This window comes from Alligator mississippiensis, chromosome 7 (assembly GCF_030867095.1).
Source record: "Alligator mississippiensis isolate rAllMis1 chromosome 7, rAllMis1, whole genome shotgun sequence".
Lineage (NCBI taxonomy): Eukaryota > Metazoa > Chordata > Crocodylia > Alligatoridae > Alligator > Alligator mississippiensis.
Genome location: NC_081830.1, coordinates 59,076,726 through 59,092,819, shown reverse-complemented (window position 1 = coordinate 59,092,819; position 16,094 = coordinate 59,076,726). Strand labels below are relative to the sequence as shown.

The 16,094-nt window shown below is 41.7% G+C and overlaps 1 protein-coding gene across 2 annotated transcripts in view; it reads left to right on the top strand.

Annotated features, from left to right (window-relative positions):
• Positions 1-1,077: 1,077 nt before the first annotated feature.
• Positions 1,078-16,094, top strand: part of PLOD2 (procollagen-lysine,2-oxoglutarate 5-dioxygenase 2) — a 94,628-nt gene continuing 79,611 nt past the window's right edge. For both annotated transcript variants that reach the window (XM_019491741.2, XM_006267195.4), the window contains exon 1: positions 1,078-1,359. In XM_019491741.2, the coding sequence (XP_019347286.1) occupies positions 1,236-1,359 (124 nt within the window). In that variant the 5' untranslated portion in view covers positions 1,078-1,235. The remainder of the gene's footprint in view (positions 1,360-16,094) is intronic.

The window sequence follows — 16,094 nt, the reverse complement described above, 5'->3', positions numbered from 1 at the left end:
TGGGGATCTGGCCATTAGATCTTGTTTCTAGACTATTAAGAGGCCAAAGCATAAGACACTTTCAGTAGCATGCCATCTGGTTATTAACACCTTTATGTACAGCAAATACTACCTTGGCAGTATTTTTTTAATCCCCTCCACCCCAACTATTGATAAAAATGTACTGTAAAACATTTCTAAAGAGGTGTATAAACTTCTCTTATTTTCACCTCTACCTCTCTGCACCAATTGTGTTAAAAATGTGACTTAACTTGCCGAACATTATTTAAATGAAAGTGCATTTATCATTTAAGTGCTTTAAACTTAATGAGAGCGAGAATTAATGTTCAGAATTTCCTCAGGCCTTCCTAAAATTACAAAATGTAGTCCTGCAATTCATCTGACTGCATAGGGAAGTGTCAGACTGAGCAAACCACAGTTTTTCTTCCTTGAACCAAGGACAGCTGTGCACTACTTTGCCGGGGCCAAAATCGGTACCTGAGGCAAACTCAACACAGTGCTGACATCGCTGGTGCTTCTTGATGACATCCTTAGCTGGGCTGAGGCTGCAAAAATGAAAGCCATCCCAGGGGCTCCCTTTTGTCTTCCCTCAATGAAAGAAGCGGGAGAAGCGATGGGTGGGTGCTTACACCAGTGCTTATGTTTCGGGGAAGACAGTGGGGCCAAGGGACGCCAACGCAGCCATTTGGTGTCATTGTGTTCTTGGACGTGTCGAAGCACTAAGCCGTGGCAGGACGCCCCTGCAGCGAGGGCGGGAGCAGCCCCCCATTTCCAAGGCAGCTGCACCAGCCGCGGCCCCCAGGTGCCCGCATGGGCACTCGCCACCCTGCCAGCCCGGCCCGGCCCGGCCCGGCCCGGCCCGGCCCGGCCCCGCCATGCGCCAGAGCCGGCTCGGGGTGCGTCGCCCCTTCCCGCAGCCGGCTCGCCGCCCCCGCTGTTGCCCCAGGCGGGCGGTGGCGGGAGGCGCGGGGAGGCGGAGGCCGGCGCCCGCCTCCACCCCGCAGCCAATAGCCGGGGTGCGGCGGCGCGAGCGGCTGCCGCGTCCCCTCCCGGGGGCTGCGCCGCCCCTGCCCGAGCGCATAAAGCCCCGGCGCAGCCCGGCGCTGCCCTTTGCCTCTTGCCCTTGGCAGCGCCCGGCAGCGCCTTTGCTTTTCCTCCCTTCTTTGGGCATCGCGGGGAGCGCGGCGCCGGGCGGACACAGGAGCTGGCCCGGGGCCCGCGGCGGAGCCCGGGGCATGGCGGGGCCGGGGAGCGAGGCGAGGCCCCCCGCGCTGCCGCTGCTGGTGCTGGTGCTGGCGTGCGCCTCACAGCGCTGGGGCCCGCTCTCGGCCGAGGCGGGGCCGCCGCCCATCCCCACAGGTGAGGCGCGACTCCCCGCCCTGATCTTCTTCCCCCGCGGCGCCGGGCCTCCGGGAAGGGCAGAAGGACCCGCCGGGGAGCATGCACTCGGGGCCGGGCTGCAAAGCCCCTTGTGCCGGCACCCCCCGGTCTGCGCGGGCTTCGAGGACGCTGGGAAAGAAGCCGGTTGTTCTCCTCCTCCTGCCCCCGCTGGGGCCAGGGAGCCCCGCTGCCCGGGCGCGCAGGAGCCTGTTCCCTGCGGCATCGCCAGCTCCCGCTTAGCGCCCTCCCCTTTGGCTCCCTCTTGCCCTTCCTCACCCGTCTGTGCTGGGAAACTTCCCCCCTTCCTTTCTTATCTCTCTCTCCCCCCCCCCATTCAGATGTCCTTCAGTCTCCCAAAGGAGGCTTCTTTAAGGCGGGGAGGCAACAGAATAGCCCATGGTGCAGCTCCTGACATTCGTACTTGAACCATTCACAGATGAAGTTGGGCTAGGGTAGATGGCGGGTCACCATGTATTTAGTGAACAGCAACGTCAGCCTTGCAGAAATCTACACATGCCCTGACTAAAGTAACTTGCCTCACCTCCCCCCCCCCCCAGTTGCTCTTTTTCTATTAAGTGATCTTTCTTTCTTTCAGTCATGAATATCTTACCTGGCAGGGTAAATACCCTGACCAAAGCAGTGCAGTTAAAAATGGCACTGTAGTGGCGCATGCACCCTTGCCTGCTTGCTGACAGGACTCCCTAGGAGAGCCTCATAGTTAGGTTCCCACTGGCCACCTTCCAGTGGGAGGATCTTGGCTACACGCCAACTTTATGGAAACGAGAGATTTCTCCCTAGCTTGCTCCTGCGGCCATACAGCTGAGGGCAAGCAAACCTCAGGGGCATCTGAACCCCAAGTCTCTGGGCTTGGGCCTGCACATAAGTTACCTCCAAACCTTTTGGCAGGCATCTGAAACCCCAGGCTGAAAAGTTTAGGGTGGAGGATACTTGCCAGTTGTAGGGCCATGTAAGGGTTTTGAACTATTCAAAGGATTTGGAACTGATTTGGCTGACCTCAGACATGAAAAATTTTCCTTAAAAATAAATGAAATTAAATTAAGAAAAGAATATCTTGAGAGCCATGCAAGGTGTTGATGAGCTTTTCTGCCCCCTCCCCCCCCCGCCCCCCCAAGTCCCTAGAAAAGCACTCTCTGCTTCCCTAAACTTAATTCCAATATTTTCTTGTTAGCAGTTTTCTCATAGCGCAATGAACTGGAGACATGACTACCCCTCCTTTTCCCTCCCAGGCTTGTTCGCTTTCTGCTTCTTGCATCCTGTAATATGTTAGTCCAAGGAGCTGGACGGCAGCAAGAAATTCAATCCTTAGTGTGTTAAACAACAGTAAAAGAATGTCTGCATCAATCCAGTTCACAGAGAGGTGCCCAAACATGTGTCAAAATGTGTCTGTGTATTTCAAACTGGCCATATATTTTGAGATTTAATGTTGTGACATGCAACTTGCTTTAGCTTTTGAACTAATCTGTATCTCTAAGTGAATTGTGTTTGGGAAAAGTCTCCTACCCTGCTAGATTAAAGTCTTGGCTCACTCAAGCAAGGTAATACATTTATTTTTAATATCTGGTTTAGGTGTCTCTGATCCTGCCAAAGGGAACTTCTCTTTGAGGAATAGAGCTAGTAAATCTCACCTCCTTTGACAAGGTTGTACCTTTGGGACCCTGGCTAACAATATAAAATCTGCCCTGATGTATAGCAGATTCTCTAGACTGGTGAAACTTGCTCATCTTTAGCTTCTTTGCACATAGTTGGTTCTTGCCCTTTCTTTAAGCAGTAGACTACTGCCTGGGTTTTGAAGTGTGGCAGAGGTGTGTGCATTTGTTACCATTTTAACTGTTCTGTACAGAAACCTGGAAAATTGCAATAGTTTTTTTTAATTCTTGAGCTTCTATTTATGTTGTAGCCAGAACAGTGTCAATGAGGTTTTTATAGCAAACCCTTGGATTTAATTCTGTTCTAAAGACTAGTTGTGTAAAGACTCCTTTTCAAACAGTTACAAATACCTTAATTATTTTAACGGAGTGTTTTGAATAAGAGTTTTGGGCTGGGTTTTATAGTAGGCTATCAAGATTAGCCAGTAGTACTATAATTTAATAAATAATCTAGTATTACATTAGACTTTTCCCCACCCTTTATGTTAACTAATCCTTAATATGAAAAAAAATTAAAAACATATTTAAATACATTAAATGCATTTTGCATTTAATAATGTATTGAATCATAGCTGCTTATGCCAACTTGGAAACTGCTTTCTGTTTCTTGGCACTAGACACTGCTGGCTGTGTTAGCAGGAGCCTCTAGCTTTAACCATTTAAGTGATATCCCTGAGTTTGATTGGATCATTTCATTGAGCTCTTTTAAGGATGTAGTACTGCTTATGGAGTAGACCTTGCTTTGCCTCCACTTTATCAGTCTTGGGTTTAATTTCCAGACTGTTGGTACTTTGTAGAATGTGTGTTTTTATAATATATAACGGATACAATTAACATATTAAATATTCAAACCATAGGTCGCTAATGTTAAATATTACTTGTTGCAGGGATGTGGAAGAATGGCTCCTAAAATATTCTATACTTTATTTTTGAATCTGCCTACATAGTTTTACTGGAAAAGGTTAATGGCGCTTAAATATAGAATTCTAAAAGCTTGTGATGGGTTACAAAAAGGAAGACTGGTTCCTGATGAAACTGCACAGTAATTACCACTGAAATTGCAACACTCACTAGGGTTGACTATAGTAGATTTGCCCTTCCCTAACCTCCTAAAACTAAAATAATAGAAAAATACTACTTAATTGTTCAAATTGGAGAAATTAAGAATATTTCATATGATTCAAACTTGTATCTAACTTGTCCAGCTTTGTGGTTGTTGAAGAAATTGTAATTTTTCTAGTTTCACCATATTTGGTAAACGATACATGTTTTGCTGACTAAACTGAGAATGTAAGGGGTAAAATAAAGCTAGGTTGGCTCTAATCTTTGTAAACTATTTCCTTAGGAAGAGACACCAATTGCCTTTCAACTTAAGGCACCATGGCAGCTGCTCACACAAGTAGTTCCTGGTATCACTTAATTGCTCTCCAGAATGAGTAAAGGCTTTATTATCTGGCCCTCTGTGACTTAATCCCATTATATTAAAAGTGATAGAGGGTAAAAGTACTATTTTATGTGATTTAAAAAGTAGTAGAATTGGACTGGAGTATCAATTTTAGTTGTTTTTCTAGAACTGTGGTTGGAATTTCTTAGGGTATGTGCAGATGTTGGCTGTACCCAGTCTATCACACAGACTTGATCTGTGATTGTAGATCAGGAGCCATGTGTGCAGATAACTGTTGGTGCTGGGAGCTGCATGGGGACCTAGTGTAAGTAACTAAGGGTGGACAGGCAGGTTTGTGGGATGAGGTGGAGGCAGGGAGAATTAGTGGGTCTGTGGTGGGGGCGGGGAGTAAATGCTGAGGGTGGTTAGAGAGCTACAAAGAGCCTGATCAGGGTTGTAGGGGTAGGTGGAGCACAGCCTCAGGGCTGGGGTTTCCAGGCTCTTGGGCCATGCTCTGAATGTATGCAAACATTCACTAGATTGAGCTAACCTGTTCTCAGCCTAAGTTAGTGCACCTCCTCAGGGGAACTAACATATAAGGCTGGCCTTATATTTTTTTTGTGCAAGATTTGACCTTCTCAAATGTCTTCACAGATTGGCATTTAGAGGGTGGAATGCAGTTTACTGTCTTAGCCTTCCCGTATGAGGTGAATGGCTGTAAGGGTTTCTCTGCTAATTATTAAAATTTAATTTTAAATGTGCTTTGCTCATTTCATCATTGAACAGACTGTTCACAGAGTTTAGATTAGCTCATACCTTTTATTAAATCATATTCCACTCTTACTGTTATTCTCATACCATATGGGGCATATGGCATACTTTACAGGCAAACAAGGGGCCTAATTTAGTATTGCCCTAGGGATGCTTTTCCTACATTGTTGCAAAGATGCCATTGAGTGTAATTTCTCTTTCCTCCTTGCTGGTATCATTATAGGAGGCAAATTGTGAGTAAACCAGAAGAGTAAGGTGGGAGGGATCATTGCTACAGTGTTGTTCTACCCCAGTGATTTCTGAAGTATGAAATGCCCTGTAAGAGTCATTGCAACAGCTAAAAGTAGGATAGTCATTGGCATACACTGTGGTCTGAACTGACACAGGGAAATCATAAGTTGCATCTGCTTTTCCTTGCACCAAAACTGGGACAAACCCACCAATGCAAGGACAAACTGACAAGTTTAGCACTTGTTCCTGCAGATGCTTACTTCCAGACATATGTGCTACCCCAAGTTCTTCTATTGACTTTTATGAGACTATTCCCACTAGGAAATTCTGTGCCTGGCAATGAGTAAATTCAGCATTAAATCTGTCTTAGGTGCTTATATGGGCCTATTTATTATAGTATTTGAGCACTTCAATATCTTGAGTGTATTTATTCTCCCAACACCCACACAAGGTATAGAGGTGCTATCATTCACATTACACAGACAAGAAACTGAGGGGGGAAAAAAAACCCGCTAAATAATATTCCCAAGGTTGTGCTGGCAATTTGGCAGAGCATGAAATTGAATTTGCCATTCTGACATCTCAAGCACAGGGCTGCCCAGCAAGTATTTATTTACATACGTAGTGTAAATAAAATCAATACAGACACCTCTCCTATGTTATAATGATTTATTTACCCAAGTGTTTGCAGGCTTTGGCCTTTAAACAAGATATACACCTGCAGAATAACTGATTATAGTGGATTTTCAGTGGCGAAGTGTGTGTGAGGGTGGTAGGGAAATTAACAGCAAATAAATGAACTTTTTTTCAGGCTGTGCTTCATGAGCAACTAAATTGGTTTTGCTTTTTTTGTATTTCTTGTTACTCTCTTTCCCTGTAAACATTGAATTACCACTGAAAGGCTTTACGCAATGTTTTTGACACTTGCAAAGTGTTCACAGCATACAGTTTGCATAGCAAAGTGAGGGTGGAGGGTGGCTTATGCAGTTAGCTGAAAATTATAAACTATATAACAGATTAGACCCCTTGTCACTTCATTGCATCACACAATTTTAGGGTAAAACTAGTGTCATTATAATCAATATAGTTATTTGCAATCTAAGGCCATGTTCAGAATCGGACAATGCCAAAAATTTGGTCCAGAGACATTAATGTAAAGCACGTTAACTGAACTAGTCACGAAATAATGTTCTACTCCGTGAATGTGAAAGTGCCAGAATTGTGGTATTTAGCACCAAGGTCTTGATTCAGTAAACTGCTATGCCCATGTGCTTTAGTTTACATGCTGCTAATGTGAAGCTGATGGGGCTTCTCTGAGACAGTTCAGGATCAGGGTTTGAAATGATTATTTCTTATATCTGGTATTTTTTTGCATTAATGTATTTGGAAATGGATTGTCTTAATTCGTTTTTTCCACTCCTAAATTTAATTGCTTGCTTAAAAACAAAAAGTAGCCAGATTCCTGAAACTGAGAAACCAATTTGTGCCGTGACTAGTGCTATAAAATATATGTAATCATAGGTGGTACTACATTAGATTATATGTCACACAAAAAAAAATAACCCTTCTAGTTATTTTTTTGAAAAGTCTACCTTACTTGTGCTCAAATTGATTATTTTACATGAAGAATAAGTAAGGGCATTTCAAAGACAATTTACACTTTATTTGAATTTTTTTACATGTGTATAAAAAATGAACCAGTATTATGTTTCAAAGAGATAAGGAATTTAACAGATTAAAAAAGAGCAGTTTTCTGTTTCTGTTTAACCAGTGACTTTAATTCTCTCCAGCACAAAATTGTCTTGTTTAATCACGTTTCTGTAGCAGGAATGTCTTGAAACTATCTGCATAGGAGTATTTTTAGATATTAGCATAGTTTTATTCAATATTGGAATGTAATTTTAAAAGTACAGATGTGATAGTCACAGATGGTGACTTTTAGAGGATTGTCTGGAGTTTGGATATTATATGAAACCTGTATTCACTCTATAATTTGGTGAACTGATATGACAAACGCCCCTAAAACAAGTTATTTATCCCAAAATGTGATTTTTTTTTTTTCTCTCACCTTCAACTTTTATGGTCTCTAGTATTTGAACATCCAAACCATGTTAGTGATAACCATATTATAGAAAGAACAAGTCTTGTACATTTGAATCGTCACAAAATAATCTGCCTTGTTTATATTCCAATAATGATAGTGTGCTATGAATATCTCTGTATTCCCTTCATATCATGGCTGTGTCGGTTCTAATTCAGTAATGTTTTGCATTACCCTAAATACTCCCAAGGGCAGATCCAGAGGGGGTGAAGTGCTGTACCCCACTTTCTGACCACGTGGCAGGAGCAGCAGCTGGGGACTTTGTCCCTGAAGAAGGTAAGTATCCCCCTGCTTTCTCTGTGCTCTGAAGCACAACCTCCCTCTTCCTCTCCTTCCTTTCTCCCCTACCTGCTCCTCTCTCCGCTGTCCCTGGGGCAGGGCGAGCACTTGCCCTGCTCCAGCTGGGCTGTACCAGGGCTGGGCTCAGCCCAACATGGTGGCAGGAAGGCAGGTTCCCTCCCTTTGTGCTTGCTTCCAGGTTGGCATGGAACACCTGAGTGGACTGGTAGGGAGGGGGAACCTTAATGTTGCTTGTCCTGGGCTGAATCAAGCCCCTGTGCAGCCCAGCTAGAGCAGGGCAAGAGCTTCTCCTTAGGACACTGGCGGTGGCAGGTAGGAAAGGGGAAGGGTAGGAATGTGCTTCTGAGCAGTGAGGGGAAGGGTGGCAGGTAATCCTTACCTTAAAATCCCTGACTGCTGCTCCTGTATTGTCACCTGCCATCCTCAGTAAGAGGGGAGAGGAGTTTGGGAGTGAGCAATACAGCCACCTCTGCAGTGTTGGACGCTGCTCCTGCAGCTTTCTTTGTAGAATCCTGAATCCACTTTTGGCTGCATCTACTAGTTGTTTAAATCTAACAAATGTTGGAAAAAAAAGATGCATTGAAAATAATTGGTTATTCTACCCCTTGTCCACCTAAACCATAAGGCATTTCTGTGCAATTTATTGTATACCTCTGGACATGTTTATGCTGAAGTACTAAGCAGTTTTTGACCAATTTCCTAAACTAAGACAATAAAATGCAACCCTGCTTTCATTAGTACTCTTATATTGGAATTCATATAGTTACCATGAGCAAAACTGATTTATTTCACTTCTTGGTCCACCAGCTGCTAGTGGATACCCCTTGCAGTAACACAGATTTAAAACTTTTGTTGTAATAAGAGCTCTAAATTAACACAAAGGCTAATCAGGTTTTTCTTTACCTAATGAAACAAAATATATTATTATATATTAAATGGGGAGACTGCTAGTACAATAGCATATACTTCCCTTACATTGTTTGTTTAAATTTAAGAAAAAAAATGAAGGCATTGAAAATTGTAGACACACTAATTTTAGCACCCCTGAAGAACTATGCATGATATGCTGTGGTTGTCCACTCATCTACTTCAACAGAGTTTAAGTCTTTTCCACTGAGGCCATTGCGGCACCTCCAGTTTGTCTGTCACTATCTGTAGAATCACTTGCAATAATTGTTAGTTCCATTTCAGAATCAGATTGAGGCAAATCTGATTCAGAACTACATGAACCACCACAGTCTCTTTTGCTAAGGGATGTTTTTACCAATGAGTCTGTGGGCAAGGGCAACTTATCATTGCACTGCATCTTCTTCACTAATTGTGCTTCTGACTGATTCTCCAAAAGCAAGAGATTTTGAGAAATAGAAACAAGCTTAGCAGTGCATTCATTTGTTGGTCTATTCTTCATTTTTGTCTTGATTGAGCTGAAAGCCTTCCAGTTCTGTTTACAAGAAGCTGCTGTTGGCGGACTGCTTAGGGTCCTTAGAGCAATCCTGGACAGCAGTCGGGTGTTACGGTATCCCTGCCGCCATGTGAGAGGAGATGCATTCTCTTCTGCCTGCCAAATGATATCTTTGCTCCAAAGTTTTTCTTTTGCATGCTACTCAGTAATGTCTGTCATCGTGGTTATTTCATCAACATTCTTAGCTACTTTCATAATTGTATCGAGAGCAGTACACAATTCATCTTCTGATAAATGTTGTCGTCTGTGTTGAGGATCCAGAAGGTTTGCTGCCAGATGAACTGGATGAGAGCAAAACTAAGATCTCTTAATAAACATTTGTTTTACTACTTTTTTTGGATAGAGGTGAAGAAGGCAAAAGCTCAGTTAGATTTTCAATTAGTTGTCTGAATATCTCTGGAATATTTGAAAGGCTTGGTGTATCTCCTTCAGGTTTTTTGATAGTCACTGAAACTGGTAGTAGCAAATTGAATGTTCCTTGAACTCGAATCCAGAATGCATTGTTGTCGAGAATCTGCTTCCGAATGTTCACGAGAATAATCTGGGATACTGTGTCATCTATTGAAGGACACTGCAAACAGTTTTTTGTGCGCAGCAAACTATGTAAACACTTTGTAGCCGAGCCCCAACTAGTTTCTCCTGGCAATAAAAGTGCACTTTCCTTCCCCTGCTTCTCTTTCTGTAATGTCTTCAAAATCTGATTACCAACAAGATGATTGTTGAGTACCTTTGCAATCATTTTGCATTTTGCCAATATTGTCTTCTTTGTATTCACACTTACTATGTCCTTTGCCAGAAGATTGAACCTATGAGCAAGACAGGCAGATACTATTAAATGAGGATACTTTTCCTTTAATATTTGCCATGTAGCTTTCATGTTACTTGCGCTATTGGTTACAAGGGCTTGTACCCTGGAGAGGCCTGCACTTTCAATCTCTTTACTCAGTAATTTGGCTATGTATTCACCTGTATGATGAGAAGATTTGGTAGCAATTGCTTTCAGGAATATTGTTCAGGTGTTACTAACATAATGTTCAATAAAGGATTTCCTTGTACAGTAAAAGTTCTGTTAACTGGCACCTTACAAGCCGGCATGTTCTGTTAACTGGCATGCGGGCTTGTAAGGTAAAGTGAAACTGGAAGTGCCCACAGTGGCACTTCCGGTTTCTCTGAGCCCCCACGGCCCGGGGCAAAGCAGCCTGTGCTGCCAAGCCCCCATGACCTGGGGGCGTAACAGACTGCATGGGGCCTACCTCGATGTCCCGTGCGGCCTGCGGGAGGGGTGGCAACGCCCTGGACACAGCACGGGAAGTGGCTGCTTGAACAGGCAAGGATGCCTGTTTGGGCCTCTTAATTAACCGGCATATTTTGTTATCCGGCATCCCCCATTCCTGGGATATGCCGGATAACAGTTTTTACTGTATATCAGTCGATCCATGTGACATCAGAGTCGGTGATTCTGCTTGACCAATCCTTTGAATAATGATTGTTTGAACTGTCATAGTCTCTATTTAAGAGAATGTAATAAGCGATAATGTGAAGGTAACTTATATGATAGTGAATTAGTGTGTAATGTTCCTTCCAGTATTCATTTTCAGTTATGGAAAGAGGTGTACCACTTGCAAATATAGCTCGAGCTAATGTCTCATCTGCTTTTTCTTGATCTTTTTTTCACATTTTGTCTACAAAGCTTGATAAAAAGCTTGCCTGCCTTCAACAACTACTCATGGTGGATCGCATATCTAGTGACAGTGACCTTGAAAGCAAGGATCCTGCTGCTTCTTTCCCCCAGATCTGGCAGCTCAACATTTTAATTTTCCATTTTTTGCAAATCTGCTATTTCACTTGAGCTACCAAGTTCCTGCAACAAAAGGGAGCCTTGGGGCCTCAGAGCCAAAGGGAAGTATAGTCTGGCCTCTGCCATTGGCCAGAGGACAAAGCTCACTCTGCTGGATTGAAATAGTTAACTATTTATCTAGTATGCAATTAAAAAAATATATATTGTTAAGCCTAAAACACTTTGGGTTCTTAATGCAAGCAGAAAAGCAGGATACAAATATTTTAAATAAATAAGTAATAGTCCAGAGTTGCATTAACAACTTTTTAAATTATAATGTTTTAAAACAATATAGATGCTAGTCTATACTGTGTTGTTTAACATATTAATTTGTTTATTGACAGTGATGAAGTACAATTTGTTTACTCACAATTATGAAGTAAAACAGGAGTAATTAATATGAAGATAGTTACGTAGATTAAAAACAAAGACACATGGGCCAGACTTTCAGAAGAAGTCAACACGTGGTGGTGTTCTCTTCTGAAAATTTAGCCCTTAAACTAAACTGAGCGTTGACTCTGGCTGTATTTCTGGTACAAAGGTACGTATTTGCTTATGAAATACTATTCTATTCTAGTATTAACACAGCCTGGGATTTTAGAATTACCTATTAACTATTTAAGAATATAATTTAATCTATAACTTAATTTTAGATCTTCTATTATTTTAATGATTCTGCTTGAAGTCTTTTTGTTCTTCTGCCTCTTCATTCTCAGTGTTTGTTTTTTTATTTATTTTTACTTATTTTTAAAATATCCCACTCAGTTCTGATTAAATAGCTTAGGGCCCAATCTTGCAAGAGACTGTTCGCTGAAATTAGTGTGATTTATAAACTATCTGTGTCTCCTGGATACACTTGGGACATAATGGGGCTAGGGAAGGCTTTGGAACAACAAGGTCTTGAAAGTATAACAGAGAAAGCTTTAATGCTTTAAACATATTCTAATTTGTGTAAGCAGTGATAGTCTGTGTGCATACAAACTTGTGCCTTTCAGGTTAAACATTTTGGGACATATAAAGCTTTATATTATATTCTTCAAAATGTTATGATACACTTGGGACATAATGGGGCTAGGGAAGGCTTTGGAACAACAAGGTCTTGAAAGTATAACATTTTGATACAGTGTATATAATATAAAGCTTTATGTCCCAAAACATTATATACAGTGTATATATAATATAAAGCTTTAATGCTTCATTAAGGCAAAAGAATATAAATATAAAAACATATATAAACATATAAATGCATACTGTTTTGGCAAGTTATGTTTATCAAGAATCCTGGGAAAAACTTGAAGATGCTTCTGTTCTTCTACCTGAAATATGAGGTATGCCAAGCTCTTCATTTAAGTAGAAATTTTCTTTGCCATTATTTTTTACTTTATAAAATTGGTTCATAGAATACCTCATTAACTGAGAGGGGTAGAAATATATATTCAGGATTCGGTTTATTATAGAGTGTGCTTGTGATCTGTGTCTGTCACTGGATAACATTGAATAAATTGATCTGCACCGATCTAATTTATAGCTATGTTTATAAATGTGGTAAACTGTGCCCTTTTCCAGATGCTTAACATCTTTTCAGGGAATCTGGTTCTTGTTTTAAACTTTGTTTGAATTAAGTTTTGAGATTCAGATTAACAACTGTTACAAGTTACTCACTTGTCAGTATATTGGCAAAATTAAAATGAAAGCATTCCAGCTCTTGCATTAACAGATTTGGTTTTCCTTTCAAAAGGCCAAAGCTAAGTGCATGATTGATAAGCAGTGTAAGGTGATGTTATACTAGAAATCTGGCTTTCAGATTGTTCTTAGGAGTTGTAAGTTCCCAGACAGATAGGAATATAATGTCTGGATAAGGATGGAATAGAAAGAAAGCAGAAGAGCCGCTCTGACCTCCCCTTATGACACTGCAGTGGTCTGGTGGTGCAATATAAGGAGAGAGAATAGAATTGTCATTAGCAGAGCCAAAATAAGCTAATTCAGGCATGTGCCCTTTCTCATGCTGAGCTTTCTTTTCTTGAAACCATGGCAACATACAATATTGTTATGGGCCTTGGGGGATATTGGTTTTCTTAAATGCCTTTATACTATGATGGAAATATTACTTGTTAGGTGCTCCTTAAAAGATCGTCTGTAAATGTTTTAATTAGTTGGAAGCTATACCCAAATGAGTAAGTAGTGCTCTTCTGTGTGTAGTTTTATGAGGAGGAAACCCCTTCTCCCTCCAAAAGGTACTATTCAGTAGGTTTTAATTACTTTGCCTGGTACAGAAAATGCTGTAGAGCATCTTATCCTGGAAAATGTATGTTCCAGAAAGATTATTCATCTGTTATCCACATTACATAGGGTTAGTCATATGTACATAAAGGATCACCAAAGGCTATTAATTGTTCTTCTCCTCAAATCTTTATTATTCATATCATAAAGCTTTGGGAAATCTGAGTTTTGAATTCCACTGAGTTGTTTCAAAGTCTAAAAATCACTCTTCCTCTCTGTGCCAGATGAATTGGATTTAAGGGTATGAACAGAACTTGCTATTATCATTCATACTTATTGCAATATGCCCGAGATGGCATACTTACAAAAGCAACAACAATAAAACTGCGTATTCTGTACATGTAAAGCTGGTGTTATGCTGGAAGGCATCTGTCAATAGAAGATGCTGGATGTGTGGATATCTGAAGTGAGAGCACTGTTCAGGTCTTATAAGCTAATTTTCTATGTACAAAAAGCATTGCCTCTGTTCAGTGGAAGAAATTTGGGAAAACTGCCTACTATTATGCCCCCTCCTTTTCAGGTTCATAGTAGATTAGATTGTGAGTGCAGGCTCTTAATTCTGCAAGTTACTTTATTGCCACTTGATACTGATGATCAGCATTAAAAATTGCTTGAGTGATTCTTTTCTTCTTTTCATTGCTGGCTACTGGCTTATTCTGTTCCATCCTTTATGGATTTAGGAGACTGGAAGTAGAAAGGATAATAGTGGAGTCAAGATTCTTATTAAATTCAAATAATAGCTGATTTCTATCCATAGAAATGCACATCCATTTGGGAAGTGAACAAGAGGAACAATTGTCTGTTTTGAGAAACAACTGTTAACAGCTGTCTTCATTTTTATGCAGTTTGGTTTGGAAAAGTTTGTCAGGAATAGTAAAGGTCATTATGAGTTGCTGGTGTCAGTGAGATTTATTCAATCCAAATTTTCAAAACCACAGTAATTAAGAACTAAAGAAAGGGAAACTCACATTAAAAACATTTTTATGTCTGCACATTCCCCCAATGCAGGAGAAGCACAAGCAGTTACTGTGCCTAATACACAATGCTGATGGCTAGATAAACCTTGCTTCCCCATCGCAAGAATTTAAATTTTCACTTGGGTCCTCTTTCATGGAATCACTAATTTAGGATGCAAGAATGTTGTGTGCCTCCTGAGGCTGGGGGGACAGCAACCACTCACAGGTGGCGGTGAGCAGGGAGCTTTCTGCAGGCAGCTGCAGCAATGTGGGTGATGGAGGCAGGCCAAGCAGGGAGCTCCCACGAGCAGCCATGGCAGTGAGGTGGGGAGGGTGGCGGTCACCGATTGGCAATCATTGACCACATGCAGATGCTGCCGGCAGTGTTGGTGGCAAGGCGGGGGGGGGGGGGGGGGTGAGCGCCAGTTGGCAACCATCTGCAGACGCCACCAGTGGCGAAGGGGAATGGGGGTGGTGAGTGACGACTGCCGGCAGCAGTGGCCAATCTCAGAGGCTGCACCACCCATCTTAGGGGGTGCACATGTACCGGGGGTGCACCCTTTACACGTCACCAATGAGTGATTCTTAGCTTTGGTGCCATGAGATCCTTTTAAAAGTGGCTCAGGGTGCTGCACAACGTTATCAGTGGTAGGTGTGCAAACACTTTCATGTAATTCACAAGATAAGCCAGGAAATTTCAAATAGGAACCCATCATATCAAAAACATTTTTTGTCTGTTGTGTTCTTTCTCAGTTCTTTGCAATAGACTAATTGTTGTATTATTTATCCATAGTCCAAAAAACCACAACAGAGATGGCTAAAAACTGGTATTTTCATAGGGGTGCCTTTGTGTCTAACGAGTAGTGCCCTGAGTCTAAGAAGTTTGAGAACCACTATACTAGATAGTGTGCATTACTGGCTTGGTATTCACATATTTTGTTTTCTTACAATGGTGCCATGCAGCCAAAGCCATCTCCCTGGTCTCGGCCTGTCTTCAGAACCTTAAGACTGAAGGATGGATTCAGCCAAGTTTTGCTACGTTGGTGGGTGAACAAGTGCTTATATTCAGGATTGTGCCCCTTCTTCCTGATCAAGCACATTTCTAAACCATTCACTCTCCTCCACTGTACTAGTTTACATGTTTACTGGACGTTCTTAATGAATACTTTCCTACATACTTTTGTTCCCTCTGGCTGGTGATACAGACCAATAGTACTGTAATTCCTTTGAGAGGTTCTGGTAATGATGTAATCCACAAACAGAAACCTAAAATTGTTTTATGCAGTCACCAGAACTCTTTGGGAGGTATGTATTCCCATAATTGAACATGTTTTGTGTTTCTTACTGTTTGAAGGGTATATGGATCACATACTTTTCTTTTCATGCAGAGTATGCTATCACTCTAGGGTGTCTGTGCCAATGTCTGCAAGATCTGGATTTAAGAACTGAACCTTGGCTCCCACATGGAAGTGAATAATATTTTGACCACTATAAGTTTGACCACTCTAAAACTATTATATAAGTGCCCGGTAGCACCAATTGACTAGTAGTATGTGTGTTTTCATTCAGGATAAATAAAAAAAAATGTGAGTTTGAGAGAGTACATCGCTCAAGACATTTGTTGTCATATTTGTTTGCCAAAACACTGAGGTGGAGGACATTGTTGCTGAAACATGAAGGAATTGTTTTATTTCCTGGCTTAGAACTTGTTGGTCATATTATTGA